This window comes from Mandrillus leucophaeus, unplaced genomic scaffold, assembly GCF_000951045.1.
Source record: "Mandrillus leucophaeus isolate KB7577 unplaced genomic scaffold, Mleu.le_1.0 Scaffold40, whole genome shotgun sequence".
In the NCBI taxonomy this organism is placed as follows: Eukaryota; Metazoa; Chordata; class Mammalia; order Primates; family Cercopithecidae; genus Mandrillus; species Mandrillus leucophaeus.
In genome coordinates this window covers 4,134,441-4,153,768 of record NW_012104254.1, presented here as the reverse complement: position 1 = coordinate 4,153,768, position 19,328 = coordinate 4,134,441, and the positions used below count along the sequence as shown (strand labels likewise).

Here is a 19,328-nt window from a genome sequence, read left to right as displayed (position 1 = left end):
TTTTTTTGAGACGGAGTCTTGCTCTGGTGCCAGGCTGGAGTGCAGTGGCGCAATCTTGGCTCACTGCAACCTCCACCTCCTGGGTTCAAGCAATTCTCTTGTGTCAGCCTCCGGAGTAGCTGGGACTGCAGGTGCGTGCCACCACGCCTGGCTAATTTTTGTATTTAAGTAGAGACAGGGTTTTACCATGTTAGCCAGGATGGTCTCAATCTCCTGACCTAGTGATCCACCCACCTCGGCCTCCCAAAGTGTTGGAATTACTGGCGTGAGCCACCGCGCCCGGCCACGATACTGTTTTTAATGAACAATAGCATATTAAATTAGTTACTGTAGGCTTTTTGTTTGTTTTCATTGTCTCTTCTCCTGTAGCTTACATTAAATTTAGAGTTTTACACTTCCACATTTGAAAACCTCTCCAAAAGAGAAAGTTAGGTTCACATCACATGATATAAAAGGTATTTCTGGGTTCCCTTTAGAGCTGGTTGTCTTGAGGAAAAGTATTCTTTGTTTTAGTAGTAAGCTAAGCTAGCACCTTTCTTCACAGAAGTACCATTTTTTACTTGAAAGAATGTGTAAAACAAATTTTGGTTGTTCAGACTTGGGTGTTTGGCATTTTTTTTTTTTGAGATGGAGTCTCGTTCTGTCGCCCAGGCTGGAGTGCAGTGGCGCGATCTCAGCTCACTGAAAGCTCCGCCTCCTGGGTTCACGCGATTCTTCTGCCTCAGCCTCAGGCGTAGCTGGGACTACAGCCGCCTGCAACCATGCCCGGCTAATTTTTTGTATTTTTAGTGGAGACGGGGTTTCACCATGTTAGCCAGGGCGGTCTCGATCTCCTGACCTCGTGATTCCCCTGCCTTGGCCTCCCAAAGTGCTGGGATTACAGCCTTGAGTCAACGAGCCCCGCCAGGTGTCTGGCATTTTCTATAAAATGAATGAAGTGCTTTGGCTACCTCAAGGAAAACAACTGACAGTCAATGATAACATTAAAACTTTCAGGTAAAAGTAGAATTTTGGAAAATCTGTATCTGCCACCCTAAACTTCACAGCTTCCTGCTACTTAAATGAGTTTTCTGAATATTAACAAATGTGACTTTTTTATATTGTATAAAATATGTCAACATTTGGAAGACCTACATAACTCAGTGAACCAATATTTTCCAAGTGACCAATGCATGATGTTTCAAAATCATGCACAGTTGAAAGATCCATTCAAAGTTCAATAGACCAATGGGTTTCAGTGTAACAGAGTAAAAAAAAGGCTATTAATAAGGTTTCAGACTCCACATTACAAGTAACCTTTAATAAATTACCACTTGTCTAGTTTTGGCATGGTATCAACGAGGAATATCACAATTATCTGAAAAGGCTATTAAAATACTCCTCTCTTTTCCAACTGCATGTTTATGTATGGCCAGATTTTCTTCATATACTTCAACCAAAACAATCTATCACCACAGACTGAATACAGAAGCATTTATGAGAACCCAGTTTCATTTCCTTAAAATTAAGCCATTAATTAAAGAGATTCACAGAAATGTAAAACACTGCCACTCTTCTAAATTTTTTTGTTTCAAAAATTGGTTATTTAATAATATTGTTAACATGTAATTTTTATTTCTTAAAGATATTTCATACAATCTTATTTTAATTTCCCATATAGTAAATATCAATAGATATAACCCACATAAACAAAAGCTCTTTAAAGTCTTCTGTAATTTTTAAAGTGTAAAGGGGTCCTAACTCCAAAAAGCTTCAGAATCACATATCTAATCTATTAGTTGTAAATTCTACTGAGCAACAGAATCACACATGTGATATAGATGTGTACATAGAAAGATAAATATACTAATACAGATGTTTAGGCTCCATGTTGATTATACTGAATCAAAATTTCTGCAGATATCTCGCTTTTATAGAAAGCTTCATTGGTGAGAACGTTGATCTGACTTAGCACCTTAATAAAAAATTATTTATCATTGCATGTTTCAGAACTTCCCCCAAATTTAAAGTTTTATTCTACTTATTTTATTTTTCATAAGTACTGTCATTAGTAAGACCATCTTTAATTTTTTTCTTTTATAGTTATGAAATGCTAATCCTTCAGTGTTATTGATTTCTCTTCTTCTGAGAGATAACATAGAAAATGATAAACTGACAAACTGTGTTAAAGACCTGAGAGGGTTTTTGTTTGTTTCTGTTTTCTTTTCCTTTTTTTAACTTCTAAATAATAATAAACTCTCTAGAGTAAGTGTTACATATAGACTCTAGAGTATTTATTTGGAAAGCACTTCAACTGTCTTAAAAATCTTGTTTATTTGGGAGGTGACTGTCAACTCAGAGGTCTTTTGTCAGTTTCAAAGAGCTAGGTATGCTTCAACTATGACAATGAAATGCTAATAAGCACTTTGAAGACTGAAACGATGAAAACCTGAAACTGTCAAACTGAGTTTAAGTCAACTGTTGAAGATGTAAATGTAAGCTGACTTATCTAAAATATAATAAATGCAATATGCATTACATTATAAATCTTAGTTATCAGATTTCATTAATATGCAAATAAATTAGGTTAATCATTTAATATGGCTCAATTATTTAAAAAATTTAAAAGTTTACCTGTATCTATCCTTATACTGCTATTTAAAATTCACATGTTCTGGCTGGGCACAGTGGCTCATGCCTGTAATCCCAGCACTTTGGGAGGCGATGCGGGCAGACTGCTTGAGCCCAGAAGTTCGAGACCAGCCTGGGCAATATGGCAAAATCCCATCGCTACAAAAAAAATTAGCTAGGCATGGTGGCGCATGCCTGTAGTCCCAGTACTTTAGAGGCTCAGGCGGGAGGACTGCTTTAGCCCAGGAGTTCTTGAGGCTACAGTGAGCCATGATCACACAACTGTAGTCCAGCCTGGGTTGACAGATGGAGACCCTGTCTCTAAATAAACAAATAAAAATAAAATAAAATTCACTTGTTGAATTAGTGCACACTTATGTGTAAATTTACACAACTACTAAGTCTAAATCCTTTCTTATTTATTTATTGTTGTTGTATGTTGTATTTATTTGTTTATTGTATGAAAGGAACAAGACTATTTGAATCTGTACATCTGTGTGATACTTAATGAAGAGAGGACAGCATTTGACATAAGCAACTAAGAGAGAACTAAGCTACACTTTAAGAAATGATATTTTATTTTTCTATATTTAAAATTCGGTATCATAGGTTTTCTTATTCAATGAATTGGAATCTTCGTTCCTTCGCATTTGGTAAGAGTTTATTTAAAAAACTGAACATAAGAGATGCAATTCTAGAGTGACATTCTTTAATGATCCGTCTGAACCATGCTTCAACTTCCTTTGGGCAGCTCTAGAGGTACTACTCCCTTTTGGTAACCTAACTACTCAAAAGATAGTGATCTACTTAGTCTTTATTCAGTCCAACATTAAGTCTCTACAGTGATACTAAGGGGCATTGTGTGGAAGGGTCTGGCTGTTCTCTATGATTTCATTCCCAAAAATAGAGGATGCACTGTTAAGACAGCCCCTAAGAATATCTTGATAACTCACCATAAATCTATCACCCCCAAAGATCTCCACGTTAATACCTATCCCTAAAAGATTGCATTAAAGATTAAAGGAGATAACCTGGTGAAGTACTTCGCACAGCTTCTGATACACCATGCTCAATAAATGTTAGTTATTTCTGTTATAATTCTAAGCTTTACAATTCTTAGAAAAATACAGTAGGGAGCTAGAAGAGACTTTCAATTTCTTAAGGCCAAAGGGAATGGTTTGATTGGCTCAAAGATTTATAATCCTAGTCAGCAGCAGATTTAAGTATTCACGTCTATACTTAAACATGTATATGTTCAGCCTATTCTACCTCTTGGAGTAAGTTGTCAGAAGTACAGAATGTTTAATCGGAAAAACCTCTTAAGGGTTAACGAAAAGAACATATGGGTAGAAAATTATGGCAGTTAGAAGGGACCTTGTGGTCATCTATGAAGCTGAGTCCTTCATTTTACTACTGAGACCCAGAGAGGTTATTAAGACATGCTTAAAGCAAAAATCATTAGCTAAAGTGACAGACTAGGATCCAGATCTCTTCTTCCAAGTAGATGCCCAATTAAAAAGTTGGTTATTTTCTGTGTGTGAGGGAACTGCTGGATAAATAGGACATAACATGTAATAAAGCTGCTTTTGAAGTGTTTCTGTTTAAAGAGTAAAGGTGGATCTTTATGAAAAACAAATCTCAAAAAGTTAAGAAATTAAGGGAGGAAAAGAATAGCAGAAAAAGAACCAGATACTGTGGATTACTCCAAGCTATGACCAAACACTTAGCCTACAGGATATAGAAATTCTTTTAGGAGTCTTAACACCAGATAAAACATTAAAGATCCATTACTATTTAAGTACCTTGTTCTAAAGAAAAATAAATTAGTTTAAAAGTTTAAAATATTTTTGTACAAAATCAAAAGTGATGCAATATTAAAAACATTTATAATCAATGTCGGTATGATTTTTAAAAACAAAATACAGAAAAACCCATCCCTTTGCAGTAACACTGCTTCAAAAAAAAAGCATTTTCATATTCATTAGTTAGGGAAAGGCATTTTGGGGGGGGGCTTTATCTGTAAGGGGACAAAGGGAATTCACTATTCACGTTGAAATACGAGGTAATTAGAATGTTATAGCCACAAGATAGCAAAATAGTTCTGGTTTAAATAACAATTTCAGCTAAGCCCCTCTATGCATGCTGCAGATGGAAATTATGGAAATCCTTTCCTCTCAAAATACTTTGTGAATTTAGAACTGGGCAACTCTAAAGTGTAGACAAGCTTGACTATGATTACATATGAAGCTAATGTACAAACTTTCTATATTCAGCAAACTCAGAAAAATGTTTCTCTCATATAGAAGTTTTATAATTTTAAAGATACCGACTATTTCAAGAAAAACAATTTGCACAAGTTTTTAATTATCATCAAAGGAAATTAATTTATAAATTAAAATTTTTATTAGTTATCCTTATTTATAAATAAATGTTGATTTTTAGAGCATTAAATATTCTGGAAATACATGAAAAAGCCATTTTACAAGAGTAAACAAAATTCTAAACTTACAAAGACTGTTAAAATGACAACTTTTTTTTACTTAATTTTTCTTTTTTTTTAAAGATTACTTAAGGACCAGGCACAGTGGCTCATGCCTGTAATCCCAGCACTTTGGGAGGCCGAGGCAGGCGGATCAGTTGAACTCAGGAGTTGGAGACCAGTCTGGGCCACATGGTGAAACTCCATCTCTACTAAAAATACAAAAAATTAGCTGACCGTGGTGGTGCACGCCTGTAGTCCCAGCTACTCGGGAGGCTGAGACATGAGAATCACCTGAACCCAGGAGATAGAGGTTGCAGTGAGCTGAGATTGCGTCAAACTGCACTCCAGCACAGGTAACAGAGCGAGACTGTCTCAAAAAAAAAAAAAAAAAAAATTACTTAAGGAAGAGTTATTATTAAACATAGAGAGCACAGGGAAAAAGAGTACTGATTACCAATCACTAAAGAACAAAATGTCCTGGCAAAAAGAGTCTCTCTCTCTCTACTCGTTTCCTCATCTTTAAAAATGATGCAAATAATATTTAAGTTTCTTTTTTTGTATTCTGGGTGTGAATGACAAAAATTAACTTCATGAACAGAGCCATGATGGTCTTGTTAATTACACAATGAATATTTAAAGAATGAATGAATAAAAAACAGTAAGGGACTAAATTCCTGCATATAAAGGAATATTATACAGGCATTTAAAACATAAAGCAGAAATATATATGTATATTCACATGGAAAGATTGTTCATAGCCTAATGGTCAATAAAGCAAATTACAAAGTAGTTTATATAGAAGAAAGATTCCTTGCCCCCCAACTCTGGAAGGATAAACAGCAGAATATTATTAGTTATATTTCTGTCAATGGTGTAATCTGGGGTAATTTATATATTCTTATTGTTTCTCATAGTTTTATTATTTTTGTAAGCAATAAACATGAGTTACTTAAAATTAAAATATAAAAGTGTACATTAATCTATGCATAGGAAGACAGACTGAAAGGAAACTCATCAAAACGTTAACATAAAGTTGTCTTCGAATGGTGGAGCTATAAGTACGCCCCTTCCTTCTTTCTCTGTTTTTCATATCTTTCCAATTTTTTTATAAAGAGCTTATATTTCTTTAAAACTTGGAAAAATATCTTAAATTTATTAATTAGATATATTAGATAATATGATTGGACTTGCTCACAAATATCACCTATACTTGTTGGCATAACATGATGAATTAGTCAGTGCAAATGAAATATTTCTACAATTGTCTACTACTTTGGTACTCTGGTGCCCTCCGCTCTGCAATACCATTCCTGGTGCTCCCAGCCTTAAGAAACACTACACGTCTAGAATGTGGCCAACAAACCATGCAGAATTCTAAAGGTAGGTCACAAGAAGAGATTGTTGAGCTCCTAATGGCTGCTTCCTTAGAGAACAATTCCAGATCACCGGAGGGCCTACTCCAGTCAAGGTGCATTGAAATCAGTTACTAAAACTAATATGCAAATGATTTAATCTTTTTTAAAGAAATTAGAATGAAGTCAAGGTTCTGCCTATATTAACATTCCTCAAACAATTACATTCCAATAAGTTTTCCTAAAGGTAACAGAAGAAAAGTTATAATCATTTCTCTAGGAATTTTATACAACCCACAATCTACCCATAGGAGGCTGTTACACAAGAGAATGTCATTCTTCACCTGGGACTCGGTAAAGGAGAACTCCATTCTACAGGGCAGTTGAGTGGGCGGCACCTACATAGTTTCAAGGAGTATAAGGAGAGAAATCTAAATGTTGTAGTGGTGTTCCATAGGAAACTCTGAAATCATACAACTGCCATAATTTTCCCATTTGAGTAAGACTGGGAGAGGGAAATGCAGAAATGATAGTTTTTCTCACTGTGGTACCTGGTACCATGAGGTACAGTTCACACTCAGAGAGTAGGGGGTGCTCTACTTTCCCATCAACTGTGATCATGAGTATCACCTTCTGGGAGACCTGTTCAGGCCAGAAAGGAAGAGCAAAGGTATAGCCAATGATTAAAGGAGGGCTGGCTGAATGACTCTGGCTCAGGTCGAAGATCCCAACAGAGCAGAGAGACTCTTCCTCCCTGCACCCAGGTATCCTCCCTCATTGGTGTACTCAAATTTATTGAAGCATTTATTACTGATTAAAAGGTGAAGACTCCCTAATGATAAGACAGAAAGATTCAACAAGTTATACTGCCTTGTAATCACTACTATACACCTCTAATTCCTTCGTTGCTCATATTTCCCTAAGAAAAATGACCTGAGAAATTTTACATTCCAAAATCGGAGTTAAGGAAGGTAGATATTAAAGATAATTAGATGATATGCTTATAATAAATAAAAAGAGGAAAAACAAAGAAAGGAGTACTTCAAATATAAGAAACTAAAAATAAGATGTCACCTGTTATGTCAACAATTTAAAATTTTTCTATAAGAAGGCATGAGGGAACTTTCTGGAGTTTGGCTGTAGGGTTGGTTATACAGGTGCATATAGCTGTCAAAACTCATCAAACTGTACATGGAACTGTGCACATTTTACTGCATGTAAATTATACCTTAAAAAGTTGACTTTTTAAAAATTCTTAGAAACATGGAGCTATAGGCTCATTTGTAGAGTTCCCACATTATAAAGAAAAACAGAACTTTCTCAAGGGATGAGGACTATAGCTCTTTTTCTCACTATGAACTTAGGCGGCAGCCCAAAGCCATTCTAAAGTTAATAAGCAAACTATACCCAGAACAGAGATCCTTTCCTGTTGAGTGGGTGAAAGGAAGAGGGGTGTAAAATCTCTTTAGAAGGTGCTAAACAATCTGCAGCTTGCATAAAAGCCCCTGTTTTGGAGGGAAATTTTACCATAAAGATGATCTTCTACTAAACATTGTTAATAAATAAGTACAAGATGAAGTAATGTAGGTATTATCAAGGAAAATGTTTACACTGGATGAGATGTAAAATTTAAGAATGTAAATGAAGCCATCAGCAAACCTACAGCATTTAGTGAATGTTGACTGAATGGTGTTAGAAGCTAACGAAATGAAGGTTGATTCCTTCAAGTTACTGACAAACCACAGTGAAAATAATGCAGCATACTTTAAAAGGGACATAAAGACAAGGATAAGATTAGTAGCCATTATAGCTGCCTATAATTTCCTGTTGAAAGAATCCAGTTATTGCAATATAATGTTATGGTTAAGCATTTCTGACCAGTTGTAGTGATTTGAAAGAGGCCCCCAAAGAGTTAGGGACTAATTTATGAGGCCATATAAAAACAAGCGTTTTCATAACTTAAGTAAAGGCTCAGAGGTATGGCTATTGTTTTCCAATCTCTGAGAGGTACAAATATTAGGAGAAAAGAGAAATGATTCCAAACAAAAAAGGAAAATACGATGGAGCAAAACGCATAAGATGAAAATTACAGATCTGGAGCATGTGGTCTAATGTGAGGATTTACAACTGGAAAGCAGATTCTTTTAGAACTGCCCACAAAGTTAGTGAGCAACGTGGCCAAGACCAGATTAACTGCTTGATAGTCTCATCTTGCTTTGTACCCCAAACGGTGATACTCTTCTATAAGCTACCAGAGTTGATTCCTTTTGAAAAGTTAGATGAATGAAGATTTTGCCACCAATGATTATTTCCTCACCAAAATAAAGACTTTGAAATAGCAGTTGTGTTCGAATCGCTTTCTTTTCTAACCCTCAAATTAGTAATTTAAGTGATTTTGTTTAGTTGGCCCAGATACAGAAACCTTCCAAAACTGCAGCTGGCTTGGAAAATTACAATTTGGTCTTCTGTTGGCCTGGTTCTTTGGAACTGGGAAACTGATGTTTATCTTCCATCTTCCTCTTTCCATCTGGTTTTCCCTACTGGCCTTCAATTACTAATCTTTTCTGTGGGTGATAAGATGGAAGGATGGATGAGATTAACACAAATAACTTCCTGGGCCCCATTTGAGTTTTCTTTAATCATTACAGCATGGGATTCTCTGTTAAGGTATACATGGTCCCAATACACAACTGACAGCCATGAGCTTGGCCACTTACCATCTTAGCTGCTTTGAACATATCCCTAAAGAGGAGCATCTAGCCACCACCCTCACAAATTATTTCATGTCACAAAAGACAATTGTTTTCTACCTCTGATGCTTTAACCATAGAATGAAGAATGACCCTCTCCACCTCCCAAGGACATTCTAAGGATTCTGAATTCTTTAAGGGAAAAATATATAGTAGCAAATCAAATTGAATGACTGTTTTTCTTTCTCAGTCTCAGGACTGATTTCTATTAGGACCTTGGATTTGGCTGAACTCATTTTTAAAAAGTCATTTATTTAGTCAGTCAACAACTGTTCAAACAAAACTCAAGGTGTCGAGTCACAAATGAAACAATACTGGAGGACGAAAGCCTTGAAACTGGGGTGGAATGCCAGAATCTCGTATTAATTTCTTATTCATGATTCTGAAAAATCAGTTTTCTTATCTACAAAAGTGTTTTCTGTGGTCTGCTGGGCTATGATAATGGCAAACTCAAATCAAAGTGAGTCCAACTTAATATTTATTTAATGCCTGTGAGATGATAAAGGCAGCTTGCCTCCTGCTTTCAAGATGCCTAAGTGTTATTAAATAGGTAGAAATAACAAAACATGAAAATGTAAGTTCTTTGAGATAGGGCTTAAATCTTAAACATCTTTTATTTCCTCCAGAGCCTAGCCTGGTTCCTTGCAAATGGGAGGCATACAATAAATGTTGAATTAAGTGCAATTAATTTTGATAGGAGATAAGTTAGTTCAGGAGACTGAAGAAGAGATAGAGATAATATTCCTGCCTTGTTCTTAACTTGTTTAAATTCCAACATAAGGCCAGGCACTGTGGCTCACGTCTGTAATCTCAGCACTTCGGGAGGCTGAGGTGGGTAGATCACTTGAGCTCAAGAGTTTGAGACCAGCTTGGGCAACATGGAGAAACCCGGTCTCTACAACATATGCAAAAATTAGCCAGCTATGGTAATGCATGGCCTGGAGTCCCAGCTATTCAGGAGGCTGAGGCAGGAGGACAGCTTGAGCCCAAGAGGTCAAGGCTGCAGTGAGCCATGTTTGTGCCACCACACTCCAGTCTGGGTGATAAAGTGAGACCCTGTCTCAAATAAAAAAGGATCCAACATAATGTCTGAATATCAGGAAGAAATTATTTGTGTAGATGGCTCATGAAAGACTATTTAAAGAAAATGAAATATAAAGATATTAAACAGACTTACAGAAAATCTGAATGATTGTAATGGGCTCAACATGGAGTGCAGGTTTAATAAAAGTTCACTGACAGGCATAGCAGCAGAAAGTTTGACTTGTATTATATTCAGGGAAAGGAGAGTTAAAATACTGTTCAATACTAAAATGCAAATATCACAGGAAAATAATATATTTTGGCCTTAAAAGTCATTAGAGAATTATTGGACAAAGGCATATGTTTCCTGAGCAGAGACAGAGCTATCACCATATTATTAAAAGAGAAACTCTGCTTTCTTGATAAAGCAATTAGGAGCCCTTTGCTCCTAATACAAGATAACAATCTTGTGAACTTAAAGGGCAGTTTAAGCACTCAAAAGATGAATCTTGAAGAGAAATCTGAACATGCTATTCCTAGCAAAAGCTAGGGGGATAGTACTAAGACTAAGGAATGGGCACCTGGTTGGGAACTACTCTGATCCCAGAAAGCAATAATTCTTCATGCAATGCTTCACATTTACTAGGAAGGCCACATTATAAAATCCTTGCAATACTCCTGCCCACCAGTGTAATGGTATCCATAATCCCCATTTTAGAGACTGGGGCAACTTGAGACTTGGGGAGGTTAAGGACTTGTTCAAGACCACACAGACTAATACATACTTTTTAAAAATTTAACTTAATTTCTGAAGGAGGCTGTTTAGAGAGGATAAATGCACTATGAGAAGTTCTGTGCAGAAATTATAGTCTCTCTCAAATTACTAAACTGGCTTTTTAATGCAAATCAGTAACCCTGGGCACAACTGGCAATCTCTAAGAGCCTGTTCATCCCAGAACAACTGAGCTTAACCTTGAACAAGCCACATTGGAGACCACAGCATGTAAATTTGGGGGACAGTGAGAAGTGGATTTTAAAAGGCAGGGTTAAGAGGGAGAAGAACAAAAAGAGGAGCACAGCTTGAGCATGAACAAGGAATGACAAAAAAGGCCCAAAAGACTGGGAAGGTACAAAATCAAGAAATCAACAGTTTTCTGCAAACTTCTTTGTGCCATGCACTCCTCTGGTATTGTTACTTTTATTCGTGATTAAGTATCACCTTACTGCTGATTTGTACACTGAGATTACATGGATACAGGTAACGGCCTATATATATATTTGAAGCAAAGTAAAAACATTTAGAAGACTTGCTTTGTGAGAGACTAAGTCAATCAACAAAGCCGACTGACCATGCCCCTTTTGCTATTGCGGGGAACAAAGACTCCTAGCATTTTGTGGAGATATCCAAAGAATTCAAGTAGTTATGGCAGTTTTGGGCAAGGACCCCACTTACATTTCAACTTAAAATTTCACAAGGCTTTTTAATACAACACACAGTCTGGTGATCGCAAAAGAATTCTTCAACAATGGAACTTATATGTTAAAGAAATTCCTTAAAAATAAATTAATATGACAATGTATCAAGCATTGCATTCATTCTAAGCTTAGAGGGGAAGAAAAAAATACACAGAACACACATAGGTTACGTAGTGTGTCAAAGTTCCATAAAACAAAAAAATTCATTTTGTACACCCTTGACATCGCAGGCACCCTTACACATGTGTGGGACAGGTTTAGATCTTAGATAACAAAATCCCAAAGTAAGGACATTCTGCCTAGATTCAGAGATCTGGCTCACAGTATGGCTTCTGAAATGTAAATTATATCATGTTTGATAGTTTATATTATTAACAATTATATGAGACATTTTGAAAGCATGGCTTGGGGGAATTAAAATTATTAAGTGTAAAATTATCATAAAAACTATTGCATTCAGCCATTGGTCCAGTATCTGTTGACGTAAACATATTGTATTCACCACTTGGAATACCAAACTATTCAAATACAGTTCCAAGATAAATAAAAAGAAGTAACTAATAAAAGTTGGGTTCTTGGCCAGTCTGGACTACTAAATTAAGCCATTTTAGAAGGGAAGAAAGTCTGGCTTCTTAAGATGCTGCAATTTCATGATTAAATATTTTTATCTATTTCAGTGTTTTCCAATCGATATTTCAAGCTGAGGAAGCAACTTAAATAGTTAATGAGGAAAATGACATAGCTATCACTTGGAAAAAAATATTTTTCCCTCACAACAGGCTACCAGATCCTAGGGACAAGTAAGAATCTTCAGGATTCACTCCTCATGGTAAAAACCTTCATGGCCTTGAAACCATCCTGCCAGCCTTTCCCAAAAGCTCAGATGCACAACTTACACCTTTAGGACTGCAACAAAAAAATAAAAACACTTGGAATTCTCATCTTTCTATTTTAAAACAAAGAAAGACCTTAGGAGATTAGCTGGCTCAAAATTTTCCAAAGTGGGTTTCATGAAACATTATTTTTCAAAAATGTTCTTAATAACGGCAGGGTGATCAAATAAGTATGAGAGCATTCTTAGAGAGTCATAATCACATTAGGTCATGCATAACGCAGAGAAGGCCTACAGAAAGGATCAGACTTTTAAAAAAACTGAAATTTTCATCAAACCTATTTGAGCATAGAACCCTTTTTGCAGTATTTATTAAAATCCTGTGTAATTAATGTTTTGTAGAAAATACCTTATCTCATACAAAGAAACTGAAATCCAGACAGGTGAGGTGACTGTCCCAAGGTCACACAATTAGTTGGTGAATAAGCTAAAAACAGACCTCACCTCTCAGGACCCCATCAGGTATTCCTTTTGGTATGATGTTGTCTTTCTTCTACAATACCTACACTCCTTAAAGGATCACAGACTAAAAGAACCACATCTTGGAGACCACCTAGTCCAAAGCCCTCCCATAAAGCTAGGGAAATACAGTCTCAGAAAAGTAAAGCAGTTTGCCCAAAGTGACATATAAAATTCATTCTTGTAGAACTAGAACATAGCTCTTAATTCCAACACTAGTATCTTTCCACAACAGCATGCTAATTCCCACAAAGCCAACACTTTTGGCCTCTGAGGTAAAGAATTCATGAACAAGAGGGGTTTTAGCTATTAAGGGCCCATTAAATATTTATTAAACCATACTTGTGTCAATAGATACTTTAAATCAATTAAACATGATTGTCTTTACTTACAAATGTCATCCATTGTGACAGGGAATCAATGTTTCAAGCTGTTGAACAGGTCATCAACCCTGTCCTGTTGGATGACACCTGTAAATAAAATAAATCTATTTTTGAGTGAGTAGATTTTAAGCCAGCTAGATTTAAGATGCATGCGGTTTAAAGCAAAGAATAATTTTAAAAATGATTCTTAATTATGTACTGCCGCGGAGAGATACTTCCCAGCGCCAGCAGTTTCACTCTCAGCAGCTATTGCTGTCCACCAGCACAAAACAATCCAGGGAATTCAGCACAGAAAGTTGCTAGAATACATAGGGAACCATGACTCCTGAAGCTACAAGGGTCTTCCAGGTATCTAGAAGATACCTAGTGAATATCACTTCCACTTTGATGGGGGGACAACCAAGGCCTGGTGAAGTCAAATGACTTGCCTAATGTTAAACAGCTAAGTGTCTTTAGCTGAAGTCCCTTGGTGTTGGAAAGCACGTACAGAATGCATTAACAAAGGTTATCACTAGACTGATCAATTTTGAAGACTCACATGTACACATTTTTAAACATTTCACAAATGCTGACTTAGAATGTTCTAGCAAATCTGCAAAGAATATAATGTCAGTATTAGATATTCAAATATAAGCATTACTGAAAAATGCCATAGATGGAAAACCAACCAATAGTGAGAAAATAGGAACTAGACCATGAAAAGAACAATATTAAATACAACAGGTATTTAGGATTTTAAGCTCTGGCTACTTCCAAACAAGATTTGTGATTCCTAGCAAATATGAATATATAAAAAACCATTTTTACATATTTTCTACAGTTTATCCTTTTAAATGCTGATTTCTCCGTAGCCACAAAATGCCAATGTAAGATCTGCCAAAAGCTAAAATTTGAGCTGGACACAAACTTCCTTATTTTCATTCTGTACCCAAATACTCTAAGGTAATGGGAAATTATTTGAGGATGCTGCCTTGAGGTAAGATGGCTGCTATATCATAACATTACCACCAGACTTACACTGAGTGTCTACATGTGCCAAGTGCTGATGGAGCATTTTACACTAGCTATCTCATTCACTCCTCACAGCAACTTGACCATTATCACAATTTTACAAATAAGACAATCAAAAGCACAGACAAATCAGGTATTACAACTTCCACACAGATCTATTTGGTGATAGAATCCAAGCTCAAGACCTACTGCATTTCTTTGATTTAGCAACTGAAGATACTTAAAAACATAACTATGAATTAACACAGTTCCAATTACAATATATAAAATGCCCCCAACTAAATGTCACACATTATAAAACATCAGGAAAATCTCTTACTTTTTTCTTGGGGGTGAGTAGGAGGCTGGGGACAATTTTCAGAAGTAAAATAATCTTAATGCCAAGAAATTAAAACTTTTATGTTAACCTGAAATATATCACAATTAAAATATGACAGCTAAAAAACTTAAATTGTCTTTTATAATTAAAGAAAAGTAAAAGTAAATCATACTCATTCAATTACTTCTTAACAGATTATAAAGAGATAAATCGTCCTCCTACTCAAGAATGACTCCCAAAATGTGTGCGTGTATATACACACACACACATAACATCTTGCTAAGAACACAACTATTTATAAAGTAAATTATCTTTAAGGAAAACAGAAAAGTAATTTTGTGAGACAATGCAACCCTCTCAATTACTTATGTAATAGTAGCTATCTTTTCTTGACCAGGAGTTATGCTTCTGACCAATTCCCTGAACTATTTTTTATTAGGGGCCATTTTTCCAACATAGTTTTCAAATTGTGAAATGGATAAAACAGAACACAATGAGGAATATAAAAATATACCTGACATATTTTAATAGAACAAGAATTAGTTATATGCAAAGCTCAGCATCACAGAAACTAGACATTAAGAAAAATGCATATACTTTCCAAAGCACTGTGGAGAAATCAATCTCTTCTGGCAATAATGGCTTTCTTAAAAGAACCCCAAACAGAAAAAGATAAAGTGTGGTTTCATAGTAGCTTACCCTTTTCTCTGACACCCCATCCTGGCCTGTAGAATCTCTCTCATCATGTGTCTCTTTCAGGACTGGCATATGTTTTTTGTATGCTGGCTCTCTGTTTAAGGTTGTGTATCCTATGTGCTCATATATTGGGTTTATCGTCATCTTGGCAATGTATTCTGCTGCCTTGGTTTCAATATAGAGAGTAATCAAGCCATCAGTCACCAGATCGTGGATGGACTCAAAGCGTTTCTCCCCAACAAAGTGCTTGCCATCGTAGTAGAGCCTGAAGTTTCTGGTTTGACTTCCAAATCTGCCTCAATGAAATGGGAAAGATGTTTTTAAGAAAAGTAAGCAACTGAATTCTTTCTGAAAAACAAAACAAAACAAAACAAAACAAAACAAAAAACTATTGCTTTGTTTTGTGTGTATCTTCTTTGTTTAAATAAGCTGTGGCTAATCTCTCTGAATCGTCTGGAATATATAAAATTAAACCTTTGAACACAAAGAATGAACTTGTAATAACTGGGGACAACTAGTCAAAAGCATGCCTACCATAGAAGGAAGAATTTTTTTTTTTTATTTATCTTTTTAAACCACTTTATTGTGCCTGTGGAAAAAATGGGAGAAAATAAACCTCACACCACATTAAAACATAGTCAATATTCAATTGGCCAACTCCATAATAGATGACATTTCTATACTAACATTTTTTCTTCAAGTTGATCAATAAGAATATTCAATGTACTTTAGACCTCAGCAGTCATGTCTTTTAAAAGGAAAGCTCCATTTAGGGCTAACCGGAATATGATGCCAGCAATCAAAGTAGAGCTGACTCCAGAAACCTGAGCCATGCAAGGCAGCATGGCACAGAAACACACTTTTGCTACTTCTAGCCACAAGCCAAGGACTTATTCTTTCCTTTTTAAAAAGTCATTATTCTGTCTGCTGGTTAGGTCTGTGCAAGAAATGTTTGCAATATATATATCGCACATATATGGCACAAATATGGCACAAAAGTCATAAGCTACTGGACTACAGAAATTCTGTTTTCAATTTTATGTTCTGATGATGTGCTCTAACAACTGAAGAATAATGGTTTACTTTTATGATAACTTCAGTATTTTGTTTCCTGCAGCAAGCCTCAGAAATGGATCCAATTTGGCATGATTAACATCAGTGTCCTTGCAGGAAGACACAGGCAAGAAAATGCACTGACTCTAATGAAAGCAGATGTCAAAAGGCAACATGGTAACAAGAGCTGCCAATGTCATGGTCTCCTGAAGGTAACCCTGAGTGAGACTAATTAAAAACTAAACAAGTCACAAAGGATATATTTAATTTCACTGTTAAAAGTACACAGAACAGGGATGAACTAAAACACTAAAATAAATGCTGTTTAAGTAAAGTGTTAAATGGGACTACAACCTTGTTACATAACAAAATTGTTCTGGTGTAGGTTATATTCCAAATGGATAGGAGTTAGAAACATCTTAATGTGGAAATAAAATATGGAAAGGAAATAAAACATTTTTAAAAATAATGGCCAGAGGCATGTCTGTTTCTTTGGTTCAAATTAGACTTTAATAACGATTTAATCTAGAATCCAACGTACTATCCATGTTGGCCCTTCTAAAGTATAATTTATCCATCCTTTAGTAACAATCAAATTTTGATTTACACTTAAGTGAACTATCCACATAATTAAACTTTCTTGTTCTCCATTTTCCTCTAATGTTAAAGACACATTTCTCCCAAGCAAATTTTCATTATAAAGCCTAAAAAATTAGAAAGGTGAAATTTCTACAGCAAAGTTAAATACAAAAGTTTTTCAGTTTAATATACTGCTTTCATCATTTCCTTTTTTTTCTAATATACAATATCTGCAACATGGAAAGTAACTTCATAGCTTTTACAAGACTCTTACAATAATAAACACACATAATACTGAGTCCCTTTATATTTCAGTTGTATCAGAGACATTTCAGTGAGGGCTCAGACCATTTTACTCCTGCTGGGACTTACGATTTTACAGTGGGCATTTCCACAGTGGATATAGCATTTAAAAACAATTCAACAATGGTGTCAGTCATTTAAGTACTCAATTGCCTTCTGAAATCTGAGAAGTATAGGGGGCACAGGGCATGAAGGGAAGATGGCTGCACTGGGAATGGTTTGACTGAAGAGTGGAAGTCTATCTAGAGTTAACTTTCTTTCCAATGGACGATGCCTAATTCATCCAAGAAGAGGCCTGGCTACCTGAAAGGAGCTGTGCAAAAAACCCCATTTGTCCTTTTCTCTTTCACAACTCAGTGACTTCAGAAGATCCTGCCCACAATTTCCAATTCCCGCTCCGCCTGTACTTCAGCTCCAGGCTTCCAATTCAATAAAACTTTCAGTCTAAAGGGAGATGATCAGATAATGAAAAAAATTTATAACATGGTTTGATTAAAACTTGGCTTCAAAGGGCAAAAAAAAAAAAAAAAAAAAAAGAATTTCCATTTTGGAATTATGATTGATCTTTTTAAAGAAAAATTGCATTATATTTTACTAAGAGAACTGCCAAGCTTTCGTTGCCTACTCTGAGCTACTCTCTTTAACTTGGGAAGTTACCTAGGAACAGCACCACAGCAGACTATCAGAGACTTCTCCATTTTATCTGAAAGGCATATTGTGCTTTGTGGGATTAGAAGAAGAGAAAGAGGACAGAAAATCTTTGAGAAAGGTGGGAATGGATGTGCCTATTCTACATAGGAAGAGCCATAAAGGGGGAGATTCCAAATCTAAGGTCAAAGAAAGACTCTTTCCTTGAAGTTCACTGCTTGCAGATTGTCATTTATTCAACAAATAGTAACAAAACACCCAGGTACTTTACTGTCAAGTATTAGGTGGTTCACAATAAAGTTCCTAGTCCCTTGGTAACCCCAATGGTAAAAAGATAAACATAAAACAGGGTCAATACAAAGGCATAAAATGCTAAATTTAAAAAAGTCCATCTTCAGATTGATTTATTTTAATAACTATATACATATAGAATCTTGCTCTTATGTAGAAAGATTCTGTAAAGTGATTCACAAAACCAAGTGAATCCAGTATCTCCCTCACACCATAAAACCAAGAAACTCACTGCCTAGTACAACAGAGCACAACAGTTAAGCTTACATAAGATCTCAGAGCTACTGCTTATGTCCAAGTACAAAAGCACCCTTGCAGTCTTCTCCTGTAGTCTTAAAATACGGTTTAGCCAGGGGCAGGCAAATGTGGGTCCTATATGTTTAAGAGAAAACCTTAGGCTTTGGCATCAGACAGTTGTAAGTTTAAATCCTGGATCTGCCACTTCCTAGCTGGGTGACTTTGGGAAAATCATTCGTCAGATTCTGCATCTAAAAAATAGGAATAACATCACCCTACCCCAGATGGCTGGGAGGATTACATGAGGATATTTAAGTGAAAGCTAAATATATATAGTAGGCTCAAATGGTAGTTTCCTTTCTCCTTCTCTGTTAGCTTAGGCCCCTGCAGAGAATGACAGAATGAGTTACCAACACTAAAGTAAAACAGCAAAAATATTCAATAGATATGCATGGAAGATGGCTAAATAAATAAGTGGCAACACTGGCTGTACAGAAACATCTCTGCACTGATTTACTTTACAGTTAACAAAAGGCAAGGAAGGGCTCTTTGTGAAATTTTCTTCTGGATGTCTCTGAATAAATAGAGTGGGAAGACAACAGTGTGCAAAGCGGGGAGGAGAAGCAAGCAAAGAAGGTCTTTCCACTGCGTCCTGGGAATGAGGCCTCTGAATTCAAAGGCGAAAGCCGAGAGATTTACATATATTGAAAGCAGGACATATTAAGTGGACCTAGTGACAACTACTGAACCCTTGACTGCAGAGC

The 19,328-nt window shown here is 35.9% G+C and overlaps 1 protein-coding gene across 2 annotated transcripts in view; it reads right to left on the bottom strand.

Moving 5' to 3' along the window:
* Nucleotides 1–19,328, bottom strand: part of CHN1 (chimerin 1) — a 176,239-nt gene that overhangs the window by 62,777 nt on the left and 94,134 nt on the right. Inside the window, exon 6 of one of the 2 annotated variants that reach the window (XM_011991870.1) lies at nt 15,457–15,745. The exons of the other annotated variant lie outside the window; for it this stretch is intronic. Coding sequence (XP_011847260.1) covers nt 15,457–15,745 — 289 coding nt within the window. The remainder of the gene's footprint in view (nt 1–15,456; nt 15,746–19,328) is intronic. 2 annotated transcript variants of the gene reach the window in all.